Source organism: Pelodiscus sinensis, chromosome 2, assembly GCF_049634645.1.
Source record: "Pelodiscus sinensis isolate JC-2024 chromosome 2, ASM4963464v1, whole genome shotgun sequence".
NCBI classification, from domain to species: Eukaryota; Metazoa; Chordata; order Testudines; family Trionychidae; genus Pelodiscus; species Pelodiscus sinensis.
In genome coordinates this window covers 37,713,255-37,741,031 of record NC_134712.1, presented here as the reverse complement: position 1 = coordinate 37,741,031, position 27,777 = coordinate 37,713,255, and the positions used below count along the sequence as shown (strand labels likewise).

The 27,777-nt window shown below is 43.5% G+C and overlaps 1 protein-coding gene across 1 annotated transcript in view; it reads right to left on the bottom strand.

Moving 5' to 3' along the window:
- NIPAL2 (NIPA like domain containing 2) overlaps positions 1–27,777 on the bottom strand; it is a 69,548-nt gene that overhangs the window by 22,004 nt on the left and 19,767 nt on the right. The window contains exons 2-4 of the mRNA XM_006123921.4: positions 26,915–26,983; positions 20,396–20,567; positions 1,303–1,362 (exon numbers count right to left, since the gene is read on the bottom strand). Of these exons, the coding sequence (XP_006123983.1) occupies positions 1,303–1,362; positions 20,396–20,567; positions 26,915–26,983 (301 nt within the window). The remainder of the gene's footprint in view (positions 1–1,302; positions 1,363–20,395; positions 20,568–26,914; positions 26,984–27,777) is intronic.

Below are 27,777 nucleotides of genomic sequence, written 5' to 3'. Positions count from 1 at the left end.
AACCTAAGTAAATAGTCTAGGTTGTTGGAGCAACACTGCTTTCTCCAAAATGTGCACAGCAACAGCTGTGCTATTGTTATCACACTATGGACTAAATCCTGCTCAGCATGCCACGTGAGTTACATGTCCTTGCAAATATCAATGGCACTGCTCACTTGGGTAATTCATCTGGGAAAGCACGATATAAAAAGCAAAAACTGAAATGTGCATGCCTCTTAACTATTAAAATGCCCAATTCCTTCAAAGGCTATAACAAAAGAATGCAGAGCAAGACAATGTTGAAAAACAACTAAAATTTTTGACACAGCAAGAAAGCTCTGGAGCCAAAGGGGGCTGCAGGAAACAGTGTGGGCCAGGCATGCCACTTCTCATGGCTCCCCTTGGCTGCAAATAGCAAATCGGAGCCAACGGGAGCTGTGAGGCTCTGTGGCTGCAGAACTGGTAAATAACCAAACCAGAGTGGCCGGTTAGCAGGTTTCTCAGAGTGGATCCATAGACCACTTTGAGAAACACTGGCATAAAGTAGCAAATAGTTGTCATTTTTAAAATGAAGATTTAAATTTTTGTGTAATACAGATTGCACCTCTATAAACCAGAACTCTGGTCCAGCAACATCCATGGTCCAGGAGGATCACGGATGTTCCAGGATCAGAGTGTCCTGGTATGCTGTGGGAGGTGGGGAGAGATGAGAGCCCGGTACAATGCAGGGTAGGGGGGGATGCAGGGCCCAGCTGGGCTGTGGGAGTGGCTCAGCTGGGCTACAGGGGGAGCCAAGAAGCCCAAGGAGGGGCAGGATACGGGGGGGGGGGGGGTGAGGAGGAAGGGGTGGCATCAGGGAGACCAGAAATGACCTCCCCTTGTCCAGAAAAATCCCTCATACAGAACCAGTCAGGTCCCAAGGGTTCTGGATCAGGGAGGTCCAACCTGTACCTACAATGGAAAAATAAGCACCTTTAATTTGAAAGAACAATTAATTACTTCATGGTTTTTACTGAACTTGCATCATGTTCATAAAATACTAAATACCATCTCAGAGTTAAAAATATGCAATGAAAGAGTGAACTTCAGTAAATAATTTCTACCACATGTAAACTTTTACGGTATAGCTCTAAGGGTAGAGGATTTTGAATCACTAATTTTCATATGTAAATAAGATTTTCCCTCATACTGTGACATGGGCCCAATTTTTAAAGTATATGCCTTTGAGCATTTGCTTGGGCAAGTGGGGGAGTTTGCCTTTGAGATTTCCAGCTTGCTAAGCATATGGAACCACATATGTTGCGTTAGCAACTGCTTACTTACCTAACATATTGGCAGCCCTCATGGCTTCTTTTAGGAATAAGACAGAAATAAATGCACTACCTGAAAAACAATTATATATACAGCGCTGTATTACAATGGCATGGGTCAGGCATAAAACACATCATAATAATTGTGATGGCTGTAGCATGCTTTTTCATGCAGACACTGAGGCTCAGTACAGTTGTAATATGATCAAGGGACTGGGAATAGGGGATTCTGCCGTCAAACTGAGCTGTCACAATGGTACACGTTGGAAGTATACGTTTATTGACTTTGGAAGAGCCTCCATTTTTGCTCTGGTGAAACAGAGCAGAATTTAGCCTTTAAGGTTGGTCTACTCTGCTTTTAAACCATTTTCATTGTATCCATTTGAAACAGATGCAGTTCAAGAATTGCAAACCCCAGTGTGGGCACTGCTTATATCACTGTACCTTATTAATCAGAAACAATTAAAGCAGCATAAAAACTGAATAGAGATCAGTTTTCTTAGGTTCTGGGCCCAGCTGCACCCTCTTCATGGCCATGCATTGCTCCAAATCTCTCTGAGCCTCAGTTCATTCATCTGCATAGGGGCTTACTAATACTTCCTTGCACGTAAAGTATGCAATATTTGCAGAAGTACCTTGGAATCTGTAGATGAAAGCCATTGGACAGGCAAACTATATGACAAACTTTCTAATTTCATTATTGACTAGGAGACTGGGGGTGATTTGCTGAAATTTGAAAAGTAACAAACAAGTAACACGCCTTCAGAACTAAGTCCTTTTTTAAGGTCTTCCAAGGGGCCCTGTGATAAGTAGCAGGGAGAGTCTTGCGGCTTCTGAGAAGAAAGCCAAGTCAGGAGTCCTGGGAGAAGTTTTCCCAACCCACTGCAACCCACATCCATTTTTCTGACAACCACTCCTTTCCTTGGCCAGCACTCTCATTTTATCCCTCTTTTCCTGATGCCTGCTCTCAGCCTGGCTTTATCTGGGGAAAAGGCAGCAGGTGAGCAGTTCAGAACAGAAGCAGTGGCTGAAGGCAAAGACTTTATGGCAAGGAATCTACAATGGACCCATTCAGAAGAGTCAGATGGCTGGATGAGCCAATGCCAGGAAAAGAACGACATTGTTGAAAGCCCAAGAAGGGGGGTTCTATTCTAGTATACAGATGGAGTGTGGGTCTGTAGAGGTGAGAACTTAATGGAAACCTCTCACTTAAGAGGAAGAAGTAGAGAATTCCCTCTCATTGGGATTGGTCCATTCCATTCATTCTTTTCTGGTTGGGATTGCTCCTGCTTTGGGCAAGGGGCTGGACTCGATGACCTCCTGAGGTCACTTCCAGCCCTAGGATTCTAGAAAGAGACTTGAGAGAAGAAGGCAGAACTGATGTAGAGAGGAGACAGATGGGATATGACTATGAGCACACTTGGATATTCCAAGCACGATTACATAGAGAGGGGATGGAAGGATGAACTTGAGTCTAGAGCTCAGGACTGTGATTCAAAAGACCTGGGCTCTATGCCATGAACTTCAAGTTTGACCCTTGAAATCACCTAATCTCTCGGCCTTAGTATCTCCATTTCATGGAAGGCAAGAGAAACCACCTGTGCCTGGCTGCCAAGTATGTTCTGAGCATTTGCAAAACACTGCACAATGTTTGGCTAAAGAAATGCAAAATATTGTAATTGTCTCTGCTATTGTGCTTTTCCTTGTGATTGCAAAATGTAATGTCTGCATATCCTCAAATGCAGAAGACAAGGGAAAAAAATCCAGCCAGCAACCTGCTGCATGGGAGATACGCACATGCAGGACAAAGAAGGTACCACTGAGTTCATGAGGTGCAAATCATTTGTTTAAAAAATTCAGTGTGATGCTTCCATGAACATCAGGAGATTGACAGACATTCAGCAGCACTTCTGCACTTGCCCATACCACAGACAGTCTCCCAACAGACAGACAACATTTCCAATGGTCTTAAATGTAAATGGTACCAAGCGTTATGGAGGTTGAGGTAAAACATTAATAATGATAAAATAAACTATTTCTGAAAGTAAATCTCCAAGATGTACGTACTTAGCTGCTTAGGTTTCCTTTGCACAACATTAAGATGACAGCTTTGCTGAGCAAAAAAACTTTGGTATCTAAGCAACACTCTGTAAAATGAGAGCTAACCAACCAGCTCCCAACTCCCTCCCACAAAAAAAAAAAAAAAAGATGGGATGGAGCCTCCAACTCTCCACCCCCAGAAACTGAATTACTGCTCTTTTCCTCTCCTGCAATCACAGCTCTTACAAATTTCTTATCATGCCAGCTACTTAGACAGTTTCTATAACAACAAAGAACCATTGCTTAATGAACTGATGCTTTGGTAATAGAAGGGTTTTTTTGAGCCTGTGATCTTGTCATACAAGTTAATGAATATGTTAAATGAAAGAACAAAAAGATTTGTGATCTATCCCTACAAGGTACAGAGTTCTTTTTGGAAGATGCCACATGCCCTCAGTTCCCATGGAGTGAATGAGGAACAGAGGAACTCCACACCACATATGGTAATAAAGGTTAGGCCCTTATTCTTTGAACACACGAGTAACTTTACGCACACGAGCATCCCTATTGACTCCAGTGGGACTACTCAGATGGAGAGTTGTCAGCTCTTGCAATTTTATCAAGAGTTTTATAAAATCTGATGTTTTTCTTAAAGCCTCACCTCTGGGCAACGTGAGAATCCCAGTTGTTTTTTTAAACTAAGTTTCTAGTCCCTGAGGGTACATCTACACTGCAATCAATAGGGTGACTACAGCATGTGCAGACGTACCTGGGCTCGCTTTGATCTAACTAATTCAAATAAAAGTAACAAGGAAGCTGAGGCAATATGGTCTCTACACAGCTGACCATGCCCACCCAAGACCCAGGGTACATACTTGAGCACCTGCCATCCATGCTGCCACAACGTAACAGCTATTGTTAGTTAAGCTAGTTTTGATCTAGGTAGATCAAATCTAGCTTAGGTTCACCTACACATACTGCCATCAATCCTCCTGGCTGCAGTACCTATACCCATTAGGCACTTCTGAAGACTTTGTCCTAATGCTCAGCACCTAGTAGAATTTGGCTTGGACAAAGCAAGATCTTATATATTTAAAAAAAATATCTAATGGAGTCTTTGAGCTCTTCTCTACCCTGGGTTAGACATTTGTACAGGGGTGGCCAACCCCTGGCTCCAGAGCCACATGCAGCTCTTCAGAAGTTAACATGCGGCTTCTTGCATAGGTACCAAATCCAGGGCTGGAGCTACAGGTGCCAACTTTACACTGGGCCGGAGGGTGCTCACTGTTCAACCCCCAGCTCTGCCCTAAGCCCTTTCCTCCTCAGATCCTGCCACTTCCTTACCTTCTCCACTGAGCCTGTCACACCCATGCTTGCCCCCTTGAGTATCTCTCTGGGTATGTCTACACTACCCCGCTAGTGCGAACTAGCGGGGTAATGTATGCATACTGAACGTGCAAATGAAGCCCGGGATTTGAATTTCCCAGGCTTTATTTGCATAAGCCGGCCGGCACCATTTTTAAATGCCGGCTTGTTCGAACCCCGTGCCGCGCGGCTACACGCGGCACGGGCTAGATAGTTCGGACTAGCAAGCCGTTCCGAACTATCTGTACTCCTCGTTCCACACCTCGTTCGGAATAGCTTGCTAGTCCGAACTATCTAGCCCGTGCCGCGTGTAGCCGCGCGGCACGGGGTTCGAACAAGCCGGCATTTAAAAATGGTGCCGGCCGGCTTATGCAAATAAAGCCCGGGAAATTCAAATCCCGGGCTTCATTTGCACGTTCGGTATGCCTACATTACCCCGCTAGTTCGCACTAGCGGGGTAGTGTAGACATACCCTCACTGAGAAAGAGCTGAGCTCAGTGGGCAGGAGGAAAAGGAGAAGGAGGCACCGACTGGTGGGGCTGCCAGTGGGCGGGATGTACTGAGAGTGGTGGTGGGGAGATGATCGAGGCTGGTGACATAGAACTGCTGCTCTTTGGCAATGTGCATTGGTGAACTCTAGCTCCTTCTCAGGTTTAGGCTGGCCACCCCTGCATTAGTAGGAGCTGCATACAAAATGGAGAAGACAGGCCCCATGAAGAAAATGGCCCTTTTCTAAAGCCTTAAAAACCCAAGACTGAGTCTTCAAAACCAGAATTGCTACTGCACAGTAAGACTTATGATTTGCTGAAATATTAAAGTCATGCTAGACAGAACTACTGCATACAAATGAAAAAAGAATCTTAATTCAGGGGTTTAATTGTTCTGTTGAAACAACCTTGTCTTCTCATGCATCAACAAAATATAGGCTGTTTTGTATTCATTATCAGTGTACTGCCATGGCATACAAATTTCAGTTCCCTGAAAGAAACATCTGGAAGACTCTTTATCCCACATGATGTACAATAAGGGCAGGTCTATACTACAAGGCAAAGTTGATGTAAGCTATGCAATTTTTTTTGAGAAGGGATGCAGTAGAGTAACTCAAATCAACATAGCTATCTACCATAAGATCCACATAAACTCTCCCATTGGTTCCCCTTACTCATCTCATTGTGGTGGAGTACCACAGTCAATGGGACACTGTTCTGTGGTATATTTAGTGGGTTCACTAGTTCCCTGGTGGATTGATTGCCACAGTGTCAATCCCGGCTGTAGTGGAGACAAACCTTTAGACCAGGACTGTTCAATTTTGGAAGCCCTGGGGGCCACAATGATACTCACAGCACGTGCCAAGGGCCACAACTCAAATGTGGTTGCACATACATGCAAATATATGCAAATATCTCTTTTCACACTGACCAGCATGAATTCAAAGATTAAGCCGTAAGCTGCAGTGTGGGAACCCAAACGTGTCCAGTGTGAGCCAGTCAGCACCTCTCAGTCTCTGTCCACAAGACTAAGCAGCCAGCACTTCCCACAATGCCCTGGCGCTCCAATACCTCCTCCCTTAGGGCTAGAAACACTGACACCCTGAACCAGTCTGTTCCAGCCAGTCCGTACGCTTGCGTCTTTCAATGCTTACCCCACCTAGGAGACACCTCGCCGTTGTGGAGTGTTCCCAGTGGAGGCCATGTTCAAAGGATTCCACCCGCAGGCCACATGTAGAGCACTGTGTAAACCCAAACCACATCGTAGGCCACAAACAATGGGCCGCAGGCTGCATGCAGCCCATGGGCCATGTGTTGAGTAGCCCTGCTTTAGACATTTAACTAGGAAAAAATGTAGATTCATTCATTTAGACGGTTGCTGATTTTTCCCAGGATTTTTCTGTGTCTGGTTATCTTCAATTATAGGTGTTCTATAGCACAAGTAAAAATGGAGAATAATTTAAAATTTGATGTCTATTACTAAAACATAATTAATAGTCTGAGCAGCAATTGAAAAACACCTGTCATCTCACAGATGTGGGGTCTGTAATTAGGTTTTGTTTTGTTTCACTTTTAAAAAGTAATTATGTGTAAACACAGAAGGTGGTGACAGAAAACACATTAGAATGTCCAATCCATCCCTTTGCCAATGAAGGATAGAGTCCTACAGTACCTTTTCTAGTGTTTTGACCAACCTAATCTTAAAAAAAAAATCAAGTGATGAGATTTCCACCACTTTTCCTCCTTGGAGATTATTCCGCAGTGCAATATTTCCTTGTTAAAGGGAGAAAAATTCCTGGAGCCAGAGAATAACTAGAAACAGAGAAAAAAATTAGACTACTGAGTTATTATGGTTCATTTTGATGAGGGATACTTAGATGCTATGGTGATGGATGCTCTTATGTGCATTTGGCTAGACAGATTAAATAAAGTCCTGGATCTCAAATTGTGTCAAGACATATCACAAGAGAAAGAAAATGAAACAAGGGATTGCATGCCTGCACAAAATCAAACAAGAAGTGAGATGTAATTTCTTAGTGTCAGTACCATTCTGCCCAAGAAGCATGAAACGTTAATTGACCATGTTTCTATCATGCACGATCGATATTAATGACCCGAACACAAGAGAAAGGTCAGAGTTACAAAAGTAAGTCATTCAAATAGTGACCTATCCCAACCATTACATACTGAAGCTCTAGCGTGACAAGTGACAGAGACAGAGAGGGAAAGATGGTGGAGAAGCTGTCAGAACAAGATCTATTCCATACCTAGTTTTTTCTTCCCACAAAACAGTAACCAAAATATTTGAGGCTGATACACAATTTTCAGTTGTTTATCTCAGTTAATTCATAATGCTGAGTTACAGTGGGCCCCTAGCATATACTGGGAATGTGTTCTTAAAAAGGGTGACAGATACAGCATATACCAGGGACCTCCCTGTACAGTGCAGTACTGTACTCATGGAGACCCCCCCTTCCTGCACCCCTGCCCCACCTCTTTCAGACTAGTTTGGCTCCTTCCTTCAAGTGCACCCCATCCCCACTCCTCCCTCTCCTATAGAATCATAGAATCATAGAATAATAGGACTGGAAGGGACCTCAAGAGGTCATCGAGTCCAGCCCCCCACCCTCAAGGCAGGACCAAGCTCCGTCTACACCATCCCTGACAGATGTCTATCTAATCTGTTCTTAAATATCTCCAGAGAGGGAGATTCCACCACCTCCCTTGGAAATTTATTCCAATATTTGACCACCCTGACAGTTAGGAATTTTTTCCTAATGTCCAATCTAAACCTCCCCTGCTGCACTTTAAGCCCATTACTCCTTGTCCTGTCCTCAGAAACCAAGAGGAACAAATTTTCTCCTTCCTCCTTAGATATGGAACTAGAGGAGTGTTGGGGGGTAGTGATGCAGCACCCCTAGATTTTACATGGGGCCACCAGCCCTGCACCCTGACCTCCACTTCTCAGCTCAGGGCTTGAGTCCTAGTTGTCAGCCCTGTTTCCAGCCCTGCGCCTGGGCCCTGTGTCTAGGACTCTGCTCCCCAGGCCTGTGCCCTGGACTTGGGTCCCAGCCACTGGCCCTGCTTCCCAGCCACTGGCCCTGCTTCCCAGCCACCAGCCCTGCATCTATGGTTCCATGCCTGGGGCTCAGGTCCTAGCTGCCAGCCCTGCTTCCCAGTTGCTGGTCCTGTGCCTGGAACTCCATGCTCATGGGTCTGTTCTAGGCGTGCTGGCCCTCTTCTCTATGCCCATGGCCTCACACTCAGTCCTGTCCATAAGCTCTGCTCCTGGGGTTCTGTGGCTGAAGCTCTGCTACTGGCCTTTCATGCCGGGCCCCAACTGCAGGCCCCATTCTTGGGACTCTGCTTTTGGTCCTGTACCCACCCCCAGCCTTGTCCCCCTTACCCCATCTGGGTCCCCCCCCCCTTCCTGGAGACATGGCACAGCTTCTGGAAGCAGCTGGGAGCAGGGCACGGACAAATGTCAGGGACTATCTGTCATCATCTACACTAAAGGGTCCCAGTATCACCACACTGTCCCACCCCCCTCCCCTGCTGCTCCTGAATGCTGCTAAACAGCTGATTGTGGGAGGCAGGAAGCACTGGGAGGGAGGGGGAAGGAGTTGATCAGTGACCCTGTGGGCCACCGGTGGATGCAAGTACTATACTACACAAAAGGAGAACTTGTCCCGATTCACATTGGTCCTCATCCACGTATCCCTCATTTGCAACTTATAGTCTAGCACTGCACATGACAGATATGCAGATTGGGACCGAGGTGAATCAGAACACTTCCCCTACTAATAAGCAACAGACATGCAAAATAACAGATAAGGGAGAGATGTGTCATGGGGATCCACTGTAAAAACAAGCAAGCCTGCACGTAAACAAACAAGACGGGAAGGACACAGAAAACCATAGCATCCAGCTCTGTGGTCTCTCAGAATGAGGAGAATAAATTAATTTTTAAAAATGTCTGAAATAAAACTTTGCAGTGGCTATTTCAGGGCTGCTCTTAGCTTAGTTCTCAGAACTGCAGGTCTTCAGTTATCACAAGGATGTTACATGATAATGACTGGGAAAGGAAGTGGACCTTGTGACACAGTTCCACTCTACGAGTAGGTCTGAGGACCTATTCCCTAAAGAACTTTATTTTCAAGTACACCATCTTTAAAGTAGCAGAAATAACTGTGACCCAAAGCCATTGGGAAATGGATATATGAAAATGCAAAAGCATCTCAAGCATGCCAAGCTGAGTGGATTATGCATAAACCACCTTTTTTCATAGAGTGATAGGACCTGTATAAAAGATGGTCTCCGATACCACATCCCTCTCCTCATTTCCAGACAACTTATTCAAGCAAGCCTAAAGAAAAAAAAATCACCTATTATAGATTTAAACACAATTTTTAAACCCACAAAAATGATATGTTAAGATCTGTTTTTAATAATACATTATTTAAAATGCATTCTTTTCTTTCCTTAGAGAAGAGAACAGCTGTCTGCTCAAACTATTTAAAACTCTGAGCAGATGTAACAGTTCACATTATTGCAACTGTTCAAAGAATATTGTCACTGTGCCATTCAAAAATATGGTCTGGTCTTGGACTGAGTCTATTAAAAATTACTATTATAGGGCCAACTCTAGGCACACATCTTCACAGCATTGGATGCTGCACACAAAACTCACTAATGTCACCAACTCATAGGATCATGCACAGATTTTTTCACTTTAATTCAGAACAAGATACAGCATGGTAGGTAACACACTGCATATCCAGTTCTAGGAGCAAGTCCATTATAACTATTGTAAGAATATAAGAAATGCCAGATTCGTGACAGAAGGATGATATTTTGAAAAATACACAGAAAGACAGCACAGTCAAGGTTGTCTCTTTCAATAGGCTTAGGACATTTTAGTTTGAGTGCTTAATTTCTAAACCTTAACACTGAATTATGGCCTATGGAAAGAAGTTTCAGTGCAAAATTGAAATCAATTTTGCAGTTTCAGTGCCAAATTGAAACCAACTCAAGTATGATCCTCTCCTTCCTGAACAAACTGAAATGTAATAAGAAAAATATTTCTTCTATTGAAAGACCTGCTATGTAAGTTACTATTGCCCAGTTATTAGCAGAAGGTGATATTTGACTTGATCAGTCTATCACATCTTGAAAGGATGTCCTAACATTCACAAAATAATGTTTCCATATCTGTACTTTTATTAAGAAAACATCTAATGAGAGAAAACATTACTGGACATGTTGATTTCATCAGCACACTGAATCTGGTAGTTTATTTCTTCTTTCTTGATATTTGAAGTTTACTTTCTCTTCTTTAACATCTTTGGTGGTTATTTAACTAAAATTGTTTTTGCTCAAACTAAAGTACTGGAGAAACAGGTAAAGTAAGGTACAATGTTGCTACATGAATGTTGGCTGGACAATATATAATTTCATAGCTCTACATTGCTTAAGAAAATGGTATTTGGAGTGGGTAGAAGGGAATGGAATATAAAGTGTTGAAAGGATATTCATATTTTAAAACCAAATTTTGGTTTGGTTAAAAAGAGAGTGGCAGGCAGGGCACTAAGAATAAATACATGTTTATGGAAATGTTTTCCATAACTGTTTGGAAGTAGAAGGAGTAGGAGAAGCAACAGAGAGAGTGTTTAACAGAGACATCTTCCCACAACGGTAGGTGGAGAAAGAGATACAAAGAAAGTGAAATTGATCAGATTTACTTTTGTTGTCCAAACTGAATAAAGTGCAAAAAGTAAACACAATATAACGTAGAAGGAAAAAATGAACATTTAAAAATCTAACAGGTCAGTTGGATTTTTTAATTTTGATTTTTATCTGCACAATGCTTTTTTAGTATGCTGAGGCATCTGGAACCTGCAAGATTTGCAGTTACTAAAGTTATAATTATTGCCATCACAAAGCACATCTGTACGTGTCAGCCAAACATTTTGTTTCACCCTCGGGTAAATATTTCATTTCCATCTATGGTAAATCCTTCCAAGGACTGTGTGTTCTGATTTACAACTGGATTTGTTGCCTAAACTCGGGGGCATTTTAATGTTAAAGGGTACAGTAAAATGCCTACACCTTCCATTTTTACACACATGCATGAATGAATCCTTCTACTGCAGCCAAGAAGTCTGCAGAGAAGAGAACTGAGCCTTTCTGAAGAAAGACTGCAGGATGTAGCATTGTTTTCAGAAGTGAATCCAGGACAACTGATAGAAAGAGACAGACCATGAAATATGCTGTTGTAGTGTCAAGATGAACTCCAATGTATGAGACCATCTTGAGATAGTTGTACTGCATACTTGGGAAGCAACATTATTAATGGATGCAGTTGTACCAGTGAATTCTTATTTCCACAGCTTCCATGCTATGCTATCCTATCTACTGTATTTTCTACTGTTACAGAGGAAGCAGAACTGTTTACAAACACATTTATCAGAAAAGAAGAAACAGAACATGAGAATGACCACACTGGGTCAGATCAAAGGTTCATCTAGCACAGTACCTGTCCTCCAACGGTGGCCAATGCCAGGTGCCCCCGAGGGAGTGAACAGAACAGGGCATTATCAAGTGATCCCTCTCCTCTCATCCATTTCTAGCCTCTGACAAACAGAGGCTAAGGACACTATTCCAACCCATCCTGGCTAATAAGTATTGATGGACCTAACCTCCATGAATTTATCTTGTTCTTTTTTTAACCCTGTTAAAGTCCTGGTCTTCACAACATCCTCTGGCAAGGAGTTCCACAGGTTGACAGTGCGCTGCGTGAAGAAAAACTTCTTTGTTTGTTTTATACCTGCTATAAATTTAATTTTGTGACCCCCTAGTTCTTATATTATGGGAACAAGTAAATAACTTTTCCTTTTTCACTTTTTCCACATTAGTCATGATTTTATAGACCTCTATCATGTCCACCCTCAGGCTACGTCTACACTACAGGGTTTTTGCACAAAAACCTGTGGAGTGTCCACACCTCAAGCACGTTTTTGCACAAGAAAATGTACAGTGAATTGACAGAACAGAGGGGTTTTTGCGGTATAGGAATTCCTCTTTCTACGACAAATAACTCCTTTGCTGTGTGTGGATGGGTGTTAGGGTTGACCGTCAGTTATCTTTGCATCTTATCGCAGACAGTCTGGCTGGAGACAGCGGTGAGCCGGTTCTAACCGGTGATGAGCTGACTCAAGGCCTCCTTAGCTGCATAAACAAATTGTGAGATAATTAGGCTCAAGGATATGTGTGGAAATTGGATAGCAGTGGTGTTCTTGCTAGAATCTGCCAGTGGACGTTTATGCCCCTAAAAGAGGAATAATTATAAAACAGCCAAAAGGCACTGCTTAAATGGACAGTCCCACCTGTGGAACTAGGTCGTGTGGAAGCCCAAAAATTCCCCATGCTGAAACAGTGCCCGCTACCAGCTCTCGAAAGCACAGATAGAGGACCCGACATTGTCGGTAATAGAAGGGGCATACGCACTGGATCCTTGCTTGCCTGCTCGCTTGCTTAATTGCCTGCTTCTCTGTGGTGAGAAGCATATATTTAGTAATGTGTAAAGGCTGTAAGGCGTAATATGCTTTGGCAATAAAACCTCTCGGCTGTGTCTACACTGGCACCCTTTTCCGTAAAAGGGATGCTAATGAGACACTTCGGAATTGCAAATTCCGCAGGGGCTTTAAATATCCCCCGCGGCATTTGCATGAACATGGCTGCCGCTTTTTTCCGGCTCGGGGTTTTGCTGGAAAGTAGGAATTTGCTGGGGTTTTGAAAGTAGGAATAAGGGATCTTGCGGAAAAGGGCTTATTTTCCGCAAGATCCCGTCTACACTGGCGCTTTTCTCCGGCAAAACCCCGAGCCGGAAAAAAGCGGCAGCCATGTTCATGCAAATGCTGCGGGGGATATTTAAATCCCCTGCGGAATTTGCAATTCCGAAGAGTCTCATTAGCATCCCTTTTACGGAAAAGGGTGACAGTGTAGACACAGCCCTAATGTTTATGCACCTGTTGTGGCTTCGCTAAGTGTATCCAAGTCTCCTAATAGAGCAACAATGGGAAACAGGGGGGTTTGTGCAAAAACAGCCTTTTGGAAGAAGCATAGGTGCCCTGGTGGCCATTCTGTTAATGGCAATCCGAGATGCCTTGTGAGAGAGTGTCCATGCAGTCTGGACGCTCTCTTGTGCAAAAGCACATTGCTTTTCCGACGCGCTTTTGCCGTGTGGACACGCTCTTGGGCAAGACATTTTTGCAGAAAATCTCTTCCGCAAAAAACTTTTTGTGCAGGAAGTCTGCAGTCTAGACGTAGCCTCAGTCTCCTCTTTTCTAAGATGAAAAGTCCCAGTTTTTTTAATCTCTCTTCATATGGGACCCATTCCAAACCCCTAATAATTTTTGTTGCCCTTTTTTGAACCTTTTCCAATGCCAATATATCTTTTTTGCAATGAGGTGTCCACATCTGTACTCAATATTCAAGATTACCATGCATTTATATAAAGGCAATAAGATATTCTCTGTCTTATTCTCTATCTCCTTTTTAATGATTTCTAACATTCTGTTTACTTTTTTGTCTGCTGCTGCACTATCCATAATGACTCCAAGATCTCTCGAGTGATCATAGATAAATTAGTCCCCATCCTTTTGTATGTATAGTTGGGATTATTTTTTTCCAACGTGCATTACTTTGCATTTAACAACATTAAAGTTCACTTGCCATTTTGTTGCCCTGTTACCTAATTTTGTGAAATCCTTTTGAAGCTCTTCACAGTCTGCTTTGTTCTTAACTATCTTGAGCAGTTTAGTATCATCTGCAAATTTTGCCACCTCACTGTTTACCCCTTTCTTCAGATCATTTATAAATGGGTTAAATAGGATTGGTCCCAGCATGGACCCTTGGGTGGACATCTTTCCATTCTGAAAACCGACCATTTATTCATACCCTTTGTTTCCTGTCTTTTAACCCAATGGTTCCCAACTGCCAGGCCGCAGACTGCTGCTGGGCCAGGACCCACAGGGTGCCAGGCCGCAGCGGCTGCTGAAGCTTAAACCAGCTGTTCATGGCGGCTCAACTCTGGCACCCATGGTGGCTGAGGCATAGCAGCAGGAGACAGAGCAGGAGGTGCCTCCCCACTCCACACTTTGGGAGGTAAGCGGCGTGAAGGAGGAGAGAGCGGGCATGCCACCATTGGCTACTCCCCCTGTCCATGTTGCTGCTTTTGCTGGTGGCAGCACTAGGGCTGAGGCAGCTGTAGGAGGAGGCGGAGGAGAAGCTAGAGCTGAGGCGGCAGTAGGAGAAGGTAGAGGAGGAGCTAGAGCTGAGGTGGTGGGAGGAGGAAACACCTCCCTCCCTCCGTGGTAACGGCAGCCAGCCAGAGCTCCGCACTCTGCCTGAATAGCTGCTTTTGCTGGCGGCGGTGCTGGGGCAGCAGCAGGAGGAGGCACCACCCTCCCTTGTCTGCAATAGCAGCTTGGCTAGGGCTCCATGCTCCCTACCCTCGGGAGACAGATGCACTTGAAGAGGGGGGGGGCTGAAGGAGGAGGGAGCAGAACAGCCAACAGCCACTCCCCCTTTCCACGCAGCAGTTACAGCCACACTCCGTAAGGGGACAGCCTTGCTCAGGGGAGTGTTGGAGTGGAAGGGCAAAGGGGTCTTGGGTGAGGGCATAGTGGGATCACGGGGCAAGAGAGTGTTGGCATGGGCGATAGGGGTCAGAGGTTAAGAACATAAGAATGGCCGTACTGGGTCAGACCAAAGATCCATCCAGCCCAGTATCCTGTCTGCCAACAGTAGCCAATGCCAGATTCCCCAGAGGAAGTGAACCAAACAGGTAATGATCAAGCGATCTCTCTCCTGCCATCCATCCATCCTCTGACAAATAGAGGCTAGGGTCACCATTCCTTACCATTCTGGCTAATAGCCATAAAGGACTTAATCTCCATGAATTTATCTAGTTCTCTTTGAAACCCTGTTATAGTCCTAGCCTTCACAACCTCCTCTGTCAAGGAGTTCCACAGTTTCACAATTCGCTGTGTGAAGAAGAACTTCCTTTTATTTGTTTTAAACCTTCTGCCCGTTAATTTCATTTGGTGGCCCCTAGTTCTTATATTATGGGAACAAGTAAATAACTTTTCCTTATTCACTTTCTCCACACCACTCATGATTTTATATATCTCTATCATATCCCCCTTAGTCTCTTCTTTTCCAAGCTGAAAACTCCTAGTCTTTTCAATCTCTCCTCATATGGGACTGGTTCCAAACCTCTAATCATTTTAGTTGCTCTTCTCTGAACCTTCTTTAATGCCAGTATATCTTTTTTGAGATGAGGAGACCACATCTGTATGCAGTATTCAAGATGTGGGAGTACGATGGATTTATATAAGGGCAATAAGATATTCTCCGTCTTACTCTCTATCCCTTTTTTAATGATTCCTAACATTCTGTTTGCTTTTTTGACTGCCAGTACAGTCAAATGTTAAAAGATTAAGGACACGGGGTGTAGCAATGGGAGTCAAAGGATGTTAGGGGCTGAGGAGCAAGGGGCTGGGTTGGAGGTAGGCAGTCAGGTAACACTGTAGTCACACATTTGCATATTCATTATTTAAATAATGAATATGCAAATATGTGAATAAAATGTCACCAGTCTGACAAAGGTTTATGAATGAGTTTGCCAGTCCCTGGCATAAAACCCCCCACTGTTTTAAGAAGTTATCAATCAATGAGAGGACCTTCCCTCTTATCCCATAACAACTTACTTTACTGAAGAGCCTTTGGTGAGGAACCCTGTTAAAGGCTTTCCGGAAATCTAAATACACTGGATCCTCCTCGTCCACCTCCTTGTTGACTCCCTTAAAGAACAGATTAGTAAGGCATGATTTCCCTTTACAGAAACCATGCTGACTTTCCCCAACAAATTATGTTGACTTATGTGTCTGGTAATTCTATTCTTAACTATGGGTGTATCTAGATTACAGGGTTTTTTCAAAAAAAGTAGCCTTTTTTCGAAAAAACTTCACCTGTGTCTAGACCGCAGCCATGTTCTTTTGAAAGGAAATTGAAAGAACTCAGCAGTTTTTTCGATCACGGTAAACCTCATTTTAAAAGGAATAACACCTTTTTTTGAAAGTACTCTTTTGAAAAAAGGCGCTATTGAACGCAAACTGTGCTTTTTCGAAAGAGAGTGTCTAGACTCTTTCAAAAAAGTGGCTCGCTTTTTCAAAAAATCTGCTTGTAATCTAGATGCTCTCTTTCGCAAGAGGCTTTTTCAAAAGATTCTAGACGTAGCCTTACGTTTCAACTTATCTGCCCAATCTGTAATTGTCTGGATCATCTCTAGAGCCCTTTTTAAACATTGGCATCATATTAATTATCTTCCAGTCATTAGGTACAGAAGCTGATTTAAAGGATGGGTACAAACAACAGTTAATAGTTCCACAATTTCACATTTGGATGAATGCCATCTGGTCCCAGTGACATGTTACTGTTAAGTTTATCAATTTATGAGACCTCAATGTGGGACAATTCCTCAGATTTGTCACCTAAAAAGAATGGCTCAGGTTTGGGAATCTCCTCAATATCCTCAGCCATGAAAACTGAAGCAAAGAATTCATTTAGTTTCTCCGCAATTACCTTATTGTCCTTGAAGGCTACTTTAGCATCTCGATTGTCCAGTGGCCCACTGGTTGTTTAGTCACCTTCTGACTTCTGATATACAAAAAAAAATTGCTACTATTTTTTGAGTGTTTGGCTAACTGTTCTTGAAACTCCTTTTTGTTTTTTCTTATTCTATTTTGACACTTAATTGGACAGTTTGTGCTCCTTTCTATTTTCCTCACTAGGATTTAACTTGTACTTTTTAAAGGATGCCTTTTTCTCCCTCACTGCTGCTTTTACTTCATGGTTAAGCCTCGGTGGCATTGTTTTGGTTTTCTTAGTGTGTGTTGTAATTTGCCTAAGGCAAAATTGATCCAGACAATTACAGATTGGGCAGATAAGTTGAAACATAAGGCTACGTCTAGAATCTTTTGAAAAAGTCTCTTGCGAAAGAGAGCATCTAGATTACAAGCAGATTTTTTGAAAAAGCGAGCCACTCTTTTGAAAGAGTCTAGACACTCTCTTTCGAAAAAGCACAGTTTGCATTCAATAGCGCCTTTTTTCAAAAGAGTACTTTCAAAAAAAGGTGTTATTCCTTTTAAAATGAGGTTTACCGTGATCGAAAAAACTGCTGAGTTCTTTCAATTCACTTTCGAAAGAACATGGCTGCAGGTACAACACACACTAAGTGTGCCTCTCTTACAGTGTCTTTGAAAAGCTTCCATGCAGCTTGCAGGGATTTTCCTTTACACAATGTATCTTTTAATTTCTGTTTAAGAAACCTCCTAATTTTTGTGTACTTCTCCTTTCTGAAATTAAATGCCACAGAGCTGGGCTGCTGAGGTGTTTTTTCCACCACAGGGATGTTAAATTTGATTACATTATGATCACTATTTCCAAGAGGTTCAGCTATATTCACCTGTGCTCCACTTAGGACTAAATCAATAGCCTCTCCCATTGTGGATCCCAGAACTAGCTGCTCCAAGAAGCAGTCATTTAAGGTATCAAGAAACTTTACCTCTGCATCCCATCATGAGGTGATGTGTACCCAGTAAATATAGGAATAGTTGAAATACCCTCTATTATTGAGGTTTTTTTATTTTTATAGCTTCTCTAATCTCCTTTAGCATTTCATAGTCACTATCACTGTCCTGATCAGGTTGTCGATAATATATTCCTACTGCTATATTCTTATTATTAGAGTATGGAATTACTACCCAAAGGGATTCTATGGAACATTTTGGTTTATTTAAGATTTTTACTTCAATTCTACATCTTCTTTCACGCATAGTGCCACACCCCTTTCTGTCCTTCCGATATATTTAGTACCCTAGTATGACTGTGTCCCATTGATTGTCCTCATTCCACCAAGTTTCTGTGATGCCTATTATATCTATACCCTCCTTTAATATAAGGCAAACTAGTTAACCCATTCTATTATTTAGACTTTTAGCATTTGTGTACAAGCACTTTAAAAATTTGTCACTACTTAGCTGTCTGCCATTTCCTGATGTGTCTGAATGGCATTTTTTCATTTGACTGTTTCTCATCTGATTGTAACCATATTCAATCATCTGATTTTAACCATGTTTAGTCATCTTCCATCCTCTCCTCCTTACCAGAACATAAAGAATATACATGAAATATCACCACCATAATAAAAATTATTAAAATGTTTTGGTCCTGTTGTGATTGGGTGCTTAAATGCCTTAACAATAAAAGGTCCTGGTATGAACAATTATTTGAAAGGTCTGTTCATTTGTCCTATGAAAGCACAAGATGGCAGCATTTGTAATGTCCCAGAATAAAGTGGAGGTTTCTGGAATTCTGTAACCCTCTCTAATCACACAGGCCTTCTATCAGAAGAAATAGAACAGTTTACACCCTTAGTAAGCTTCCTAAAAGATAGGAGGAACCAAAGATGCTAATTTGAGGAGAAGCACAATTTGGCATTCACTGTGGAGCAAGGGCTCAGCAGTGTTTAACCATTGTAGTGCAGCTGTGCTTGGGAAGCCAACAGTAGAGCATAGAGCAGTGGTCACCAACCAGTAGATCAGGATCTACTGGTAGATCTTACAGCCTCTGACAGGTGATCCTAACTGGTTTGGCCCCATGGCTATCAACTGCTGGCATTTCAGCTGTGCATCTCTGGCCCTTTGCCTTGGAGCTGTTCCCCCAGAAGCCTCCTGCTTGATGCGCAGGGCAGGAGAGGGAGAGGAAGGTGCTGATGTCAAGGTGCCCCCTTCTTCCACCCTGTATCCCATCACCACAGATCAGAGAGGGGGCACAACAGGACTAGAGGTAGAGCAAGTTGGCTGGCTGCTTTTGAGAGTGAGGCAGGGCTAGGGAAGCGGTGAGCCTGCCTTAGCCCTCCTGCACCATCACCCAGGAGCCACCTGAGGTAAGCAGTGCCCAGCTGGAGTCCACATCCTGAACTCTTTCCCCAATCACGAACCCTCTCCTATACCTTAAGCCCCTGCCCTAGCCCTGAGCCCCCATGCATCCAAACACCCTTCCAGGGCATGCACCTAGAACCAACCCCCTCGTGCAAGCCAACTGCTTTCCCTAAGCTCAGCTCAGAGTCCCTCACACTCTAAATCCCTTACTCTAAGACCGGAGCCTGCACCCCAAACCTCTGCTCCACCCTGGTGAAAGTGAGTGAGGATGGGGGAGGGAGAGAGAATGGAGTGAGCAGGGGTGGGGCCTCAGAGAGAGGAAGGGCAAGGAGCACAAAGGAGATGGAACAAGGATATTTGAGTTTGAGGTAGATCTTGGATTGCACTTAAATTCAAAAAGTGATCTTGTGTTTAAAAAGGTTGGAGACCATTGGCATAGAGAGGATGGTGAGGGACAGCAGGGGAAAGCTACCTGATGCCACGGTGAGAGGCAACTGTATGGGTATGTGTAGACTACATGGCTCCGTCGACAGAGCCATGTAGATGAGGCAGGATGACAAAGGGAAATGAAGCGGCGATTTAAATAATAGCAGCTTCATTTCAACCAAAATGGCCGCCATGCTGTGCTGATCAGCTGTTTGTTGGCACAGCGCCGCAGTCTAGACGGAGATCTGCCGACCCCAGAATGCTTTGTCAGCAGATCCTGTAAGCCTCGTTTCACGCCTTGTGGATCTGCTGAAATGAGGCTTACAGGGTCTGCCGACTACAGAGCCATGTAGTCTAGACGTACCCTATAGGACAGACAGAGAAAAGTAGTTAAGCACAAAAGGCTGAATCCAAAGCTCACTGAAGTCAAAGGAACAACTTTTGTCGATGTCAATGGGCATTGCTCAGGCCCCAAGTATGAGGTACCTCAAACACGTGGTTATTGACCTTTTCCCAGTGTAGTTCTGCACAGAATTATCCCAGATCACTAAGCCAAACTACGGGCTAGATTAACATGGAATCTTTTGTATTGGTCAAGGAGCTTATTTTAAATTTTCATCCTATTTAATTGTAAAATTAATTCACTTCCATACTGTAATGCGCTATTTCCTGTCAATTTCTCTCTTTTCTCTCCAATTCCTTTTGTATTTTTTTTAATACTTCCCACTAACAAGTGTTCTGTGAAATAGCTACATTAATAAAACATGGAAAACGAGCTCACCTATGACGGATACGCATCCTAATGGAGCTATAAGGGCGGCTGGAGCGAATCCATAAGCTGCAGCATTCCCCAGTTCTCCAAGACCCATGAGGCTAATTCCACACCACCACAGTGTGCTTGTGTAATACGGCTTTTGATCTGCTTGACATGCCAGTTGGAGATGAGCATATTTCTGGAAATTAATTATTAGGAACAGATGAAAAAGAAGCTTTCATTGTATTAATACATAGAATACAATTTGAGTAATTATGGGGCCTGTCAACTTCAAATTCCAGGTATGTCAAGATTTTCTCTTTTTTTCCCTCTCTCTCTTTCTCTCTCTAATTAGTTTCAGTTTGGTGTTGCAGACATAGTGCTTTGTACTAATACAATGCTACTTTAGCTTGATGTTTCCTTAACCAAATAACCTGGTATGAAATGATGAAAAATCTAGCCCATTAAATAAATTCACCTGAAAAAATATCAAAGGACTCTGAGGTTATATATAGTCTGGTGACTAGCATTATATGCCTCTGATGTTATTTCAAAGGGCGTTTCAGGAAGAAAAAAAAAAGATTTCCTAAGTAGCAATGCAAATGTATGAAGCTAAAACCACAAACCAGGTGAAGTTGGCCAGAGAAGAATGTCTTTCTTCTAGCTGATCCATGAAGTAGATTCAAAGACAATGTCAGAATAAAACAGTGCCCAATGAAGCCTGGCTAGTATCAGGAGGAACTAATTCTGCCTGCCAAACTCATGCATGTCTTTAGTAGGATTACACACTTCAGTAAAGCAAACAGGATTTGGGCCATGATCACCTTCTATACAAAAAATAAACAGTGCATTATAAAATATAATCTGGATTGATTTAGTCTCAGTACAATAAAGTTTGTCAACACTCTCTGCGTTCCAAATATCTTAATCATATTTCTGTTTCAACAGTACAGTAAGAACATAGGCAAATAACAGTTTGTCAACAACCATTTCTATAGGGCAAAAGTACTATTTACTTGCATGGTGATTGTTTTCTATTTGGTTTTCTAGCTAGAACTGTCCCGTGACAGGACGTTTTGACCATCTTGGTCATTCAAGTCTTCTAAAATACAGCTCCAGCTGCACTGAAATTATTAAAAGAAGTGAGTAGGTGATAGTTAAGAATGCATCATTATTGGGTTGTTATGCAATTTTCACTAAGCTAGTCTTGCTAGTACATGATAACCTGCCTATCATCATGCCTAATATTGTCTGAGTTTCTGTGTAATCTCCCATTGGTCTGTATCCATGTATCATCTCGTTTTATATTTAGATTATAAATTGTTTGAAGCAGGAGCCATTTTTTGTTCTGTGTTTGTACTAGGGATGTAAGTGACTAGTAGACCATCCAATAAGCATAAGCTTATCGGATGGTCGACTAGTGATGCGACTAGTCATTCCCCCCCCCCCCCCCCCTCCCCTGGCTGTTTCTATCAGAGAGAAGTAGGAAGGGGGAGAAGCAGGAGCCGGTGCTGGGGGGAGCTGTCTTAAAAGCCAGTTCCCCTCAGCACTGTCACCATGGGGGTTGGGCGGAGGTTGGAGAGGTAGAGGCAAAGCAGGAAACAGCATGAGTGGGGACTGAAGCCATCTCTGCTCACACCAGTTCTTTGAAATACACAAGACCTCCATTGGGGCTCTTGAACATTTCAAATGCTGAGATACCGCAGGGAGCGTGGGGCCAGCAGGGGAGTCCCCACTGGTGCCGTGCTCCCTGTGGGGCTTCTGCTTTTGAAACGTACAAGAGCCCCAATGGAGGTCTTGTGTATTTCAAAGGCTCAGGTGCTGCAGGGAGCACAAGGCCAGTCCCCCAATGGCCTCACACTCCCTGCAGGGCTCTTGCTACAGTGCAAAGGCTGAGGTGCTCTTATTAACTAATCGAGTAGTTGATGGAAAGCCCATTGACTACAGGCAGTCCCTGGGTTACGTACAAGATAGGGAATGTAGGTTTGTTCTTAAGTTGAATTTGTATGTAAGTCAGAACTGGTACATATTGCAGGGGAAACTCTAGCCATACATTTCTCCAGAGCTCAGTTTTATTCTCCCACACCTCACTTCCCTCAGTCCTTTATTCTCAAGCTGAGGTGTCTGCTGAGAAAAGCTGCTCTGCGTCTCCCTGGTCTGCTGGCGGGGGGGCGCTAGCTTCGCGTCTCCCTGGTCTGCTGGGGGGAAGCAGCTAGTGTGGGGTTGCCTCACCCTGTTTGTAAGTAGGGATCCAATGTAAGTCGGATCCATGTAACCCGGGGACTGCCTGTATTTGATTACTTAATCAATCTAAATTTAACATCCCTAGTTTGTATATCATCTAGTACAATGTGGTCCTGGTCTATGACGAAGGCTCCCAGGTACCATGTTACTACAAATACATATATAAATAGTAATCTATACAGTCCCACATATAAAGCCAAATTTCTCACCAGCCCTTCTGCATAGCATAAGAGGTAGTAACCAAGAGGTTCCAATTGGTTGGAAAAATGCCTTTTTCCTAGTGGAAAATTAAATTTTTTTGGGGAAAAAAACTAAAACCAAAACATTTTGATTTGAAAATGCTAATTTATGGGAGTTGTAGTTCAGGTGTCTCATGCTCCCATTCTCTTCTAGAGGCTGGGCTCTCATGATGCATCATGGCAGTGAAGGGTAAGTTAGGCTAGCAAGTGAGCCACATGAGTGGCCTTCCTTCATCTCAGCGGGCCACAAGATTGTCATAATTAAGAAGTTCTCCCTGGATAGCGCTTGCATACCTAAAATTTGAGAGGGGTGCTGACTGAACCATAGCCGTACTTTGATCATCTCCAGAGGGAGTGCATGGCTCTCCCAATGTTGTGTGCAAACAGCGCACACCTCACTTTACATGTGCTTGGTTTAAATGTATGTCACTTTTGTAATATCAGTTGGGGAAAAAACCCTCCATGGATGGAAACCAACAAAATCTGGCAACTTTGTGTGTGGGCAATGGTAAACAAAATATGTTATGGGCCACACATAGAACCCCAGTAGGCCACATGCTGCCCACCATTGCATTGTATCTCTCCTCTTGATGAGGGAAGGAAGTGCAGCATAGCAACAGCACGGCCACAGTGTTCCCTGTGGAATGTCATCCAGCAATGAAGTCCTGGCCATGAAGCAGAATGGGAGGATGAGGCAACTGAACTACAACTCTCATGAGATACCCAAGTGGCATTTCACAAGCAACAAGGTTTGTATTTTATCTCAGGTATTTCAATTTTTGGGCTTCAGTTTAAAAAAGTAATCCACAGCAAACTGACACATTTGGTGAGAAATTCCATTTAGTCAAAAACCTAGTTTTCTATTAAAAACAGTTACCAAGGAAATTTCTGATGAGCTCTGATTGTGCCCGCATTTGTCACTCCCCCCCTTCCCAAAAAACCACATAGAATCCTTGAGAAGAACTCTAGAGTGCATCAAGAGACACCTTCAATATATTTGATCATACAACCTCAATTCACTGGCAACTCTTACACATCCTCCTCTATTCAATTGCTCATGCTCAAGTATTTTTTGCCCACATGGGAGTTCTTAGGGTATTTTCATAAAGTCACAAATTTGTGTTGTGTTTATTTGCAGACTGCTTTTTGGAAGGGATAAGAGAGAAGACAAGAAGGACTCGTTTAGTGGTTGGGATAGCGAAGAGTAACAAAATTTGGCCTATTTCTCATTAAAATTAATAGGAAAATAAATGTTGGGGTTTAAGGAAGTCAAGTGACCATTTAAAAAACAATGCATTATCAAGGGGTAATGTCATTTTTATAGGACAATAAAAGTTTCTGCTGCAATTGTTTTATCCGTGGAGAGAGGGAGTAAGCCTTCATTAGGTTTGTACACAATGTTTAGAGGAAAAAAAAAAAGATGCTTCAGTTCAAATCCAGGCCATGCTTTTAATAAATACAAGATAATGGTTGTTTGCAGGCCTGTGTATTCTCAATGTATTTCCTAGCAAAGGTTCACCTTACAAACCCCACTTTAAATGAATCTATGGACAAAGACTCGGAATTATGTGTTCATCCTGGCCTTGATCAGACTTTCATTGTAATCAGCAGGGAGATTTTTCTCATTGTCAGAGAGATCCTAGTCTCCAACCAGAACTGAGGAACACTGGCAGTGTCTCAGGGCAATGATAAAGTACAAGGGGTCTGAGGCTACACAGAGTACAGTACTTCTGTTTCTAGGGCTGTCAATCTAGATAATTCTAAAGCCTTAAAATCCACTTAAGAAAATAGGAGTGGGCTGGTGAAGAAGTTCCCTGTTTGAATAAAAAGGTATATTAGTGAATTTTATACTCCACGACTTCTATGAAAAACTGTGTAAATGAGATTTTTGTCAGAGAAAGCTTTGCAGTTGCATCCTTAATATACAAAGTCAGTTTTATACTAAGGGGGCTGGATACAATATTGCCTAAGTAATTTTGTGAGCATTTTTTTTTGGGGGGGGGGGTTAAATATTCAAAGACGCAAACATGGATTCTGTCAGTAAACACTCATTGGTAAGACTACTGACAATATTTAAAGGAATATTTTGAAAATAAAAAACACTATAAAATTGCTATTGTTTGACTAGTAGCAAATTATTAAAACAAAAGAGATTTTAAAAATTCACATCTGTAATCCTTAATCCTACCAACAGCCCAAGTGGGCTCGGGAGATTATTTTTGAAGAAAAAGTTGCAAAGATATTCTTAGTTTGCTATTTTGTCATTTATGCTATTTAATATTAGTGTTTCCGTCAGCTTGCACAATGAAACTAGGCTGGTTAGAACTGCTTTCAGCCCCAACCTTGCAAACATTTAAGTAAGGCTTCGCCTACACTGCAGTGCTATTTCAGGATACCAGAGCTATCCCAAAATAGCAACTGCGCATATTTTGAGTGCACCTGTTATTTCGAAATATAGCGGGCTTGCTATTCCAACGTTCCTGTAAACCTCATTCCACGAGGAGTAAGGGACGTTCTAGAATAGCAATTTATTTCGAAACAAGTGCTACATAGACAGCACCAAATTTCAAAATTGACTCAAAAAATAAGCTGCGTAGCTCAAATTGCATAAATTATTTGAGCTATGGGTTCAGTAAAGATGCACACTGTGTGTTAAATCATGTACAAGGCCACAGGTTGGACCTTCCTGGTCCAGTACCCTCGAGACCTGAGCTGTCCTGGACCAGGGAATTTGCTGGACCAGGGGAGGTCAGTGCTCCACTGCTGGGTACCTGGGCTCCTCTCCTTGAGGCTCCATTCCCTGCTGCTGGCCCCGCTAAAGTTGTCCGCCACAGCTCCCCATTTTGCTGCCTGCCTGCTCGCTGCTTCAGGATTCCCAGCGGAGACCACTTGACTGCTGCCGGTCCCACTGCCTCAGGGTGTTCCCCGGGATTCCTTGCTGGGGCCACCTGACACTGCTGGCCTGGCTGCCACTGAGGGCTCCCCAACCAGAGCCACCCAGCCACCCCACCCTGCTGCTGCTGGGGATTCTGGCCACCTGCATCCACCAGCCCCGCTTCAGCCAGGGTTCCCTGGCCAACGCTGCCCAGTCATTCCAGCCCCACTGGCACCAGGGGTTTCTTGGGGTTCCTGACCAAGGCTGCCTGGCTGCAGGCAGCCCAGCTGCAGACGGGGGGGGGGGGGGGGCGGTATTCCCCAGCCACATGACCCTGGTAACACTGAGGGTTCCCTGGACCAGGCAGGAGCTCCCTGGCCGTCACCTGGCCCCGCTGACACCGGGAGTTCTGGGCCAGGGCCGAGGCTCCCTAGATGCTGCCTGGCCTACCTTGGGTTTCCCAGCCCCTGCATTGCTCCAGGGCTATTTGGTCAAGCAACATCCCTGGTCCTGCTGGACCACAGATGTTGCCGGACCAGAGAATCCCTGATTTGGGAGGTTCAATCTGTAGTTCTAACAAACAGGCCTTTGTTTATGGGCAGCTTCACTTTGGGATTTGCACACACTAACACACTGGTACTCAAGTGGAGGGTCATAATTAAGGATGTAAAATCCTATTTAATTGGTTAACTGGTTAACCAATTAAAAGGAGGAATGGGTGGAGGGGCTGTCTGGGCCCAACCGCAGGAAGGGCCAGTTCAGGCCGGCCGGAGCAGCCACGTCTGCTACAGCCCCCTGCGGGGTTGGGCCAGCCTCCTGCCCATCGCAGGTAGGGAGCTGCTCCAGCCCCCATCGTTTAACTGATTAACCAGTTAAACACTCTCATCCCTGGTCATAATCACCCGTTGGGGTCATGAAGAGGTCTAAAGGTGTAGCAATCTGATTGTCTGTTTTTATGGCTGGTTGGAAGGAAGAACCCAAAAACTTTCTTCTGTTGCATCATAGGTCACAATATAGAAAAAGCAGAAAACCATTTTACTATCAGAGAGTTACTGGGATAGGGGAGCCTAAGTTTCAGTAGACTATTAAAATTATTTTTTCTAAAAGCACTTTTATTAAATAAATAAAACAGTCATCATTTACTAAAATTTAAATAAATCTCAATAATTAGAAAAAAATATTTCATACCTGGATATTCAAAGAGATACTAATCAGAAAATTTCCAATGATTGCCAACAAAACACCCAAGAGCTGAGTCTGCAAAATTTAATTAAAAAACAAAATTAAAAAAAATGCTGCTTATAAATTTATATAGGCATAATAGAACAGAAGACTCTTGCTAACACTTTTGTGAAAGAATAAATCAACAATTAAAAAACCCACATAATTAACATTTCTAGTTATTGAATTCATGCATCACTAAGTAAATCAATGAGGAATGTCTCAAATTGAATAGCTATAAGGATAATGAAGATGGTGCATTTCACCTGGGTCTTGAACAGTAAACAACTATAAACTGAAAGGTTATTCCAATGTACATTTTGCCATCCTTTGATAGAACACACTGTGGGTGGGCAATAATACTGGGGGGAGGGAATTTTTGATGGGAGGGCAATGACAAGGTTTTAGTAAGTGATCAAAAGCCACACTTTTCTGTGGAGGAGGTATGGGGTCTGGGACAGAGGTTGGGTGCAGAAGGGAGCTCAGGGTAGGGGACTGTGGTGCAAGAGAGGGTGTTTGGGTGAAGGAGGGGTTGTGACCTGGGGCAGGAGGGGAGGAGTGTACAGAGGGTTTGAGTGATGACCTGGGGCAGGGGATTGGGGTGCAGGGACTGGGAGGAGGTATGGATGCAGGAGAGGATTCTGCCCTGGGGAAAGGGTGTAAGAGGGGCTGCAGGGTCTGGGAGGGAGCTGGGGTATGGAAAAGGGTGGGGTGCCAGAGGCAGGCTCTGTCTGGGAGACACTTACCTAAGCAGCTCCTGGCTAGCAGCCCAGCAGGACTCTCAGGCAGGCTCCCCTGCCTGCCAACAGCTCTAGGCCACTCAAACTAGC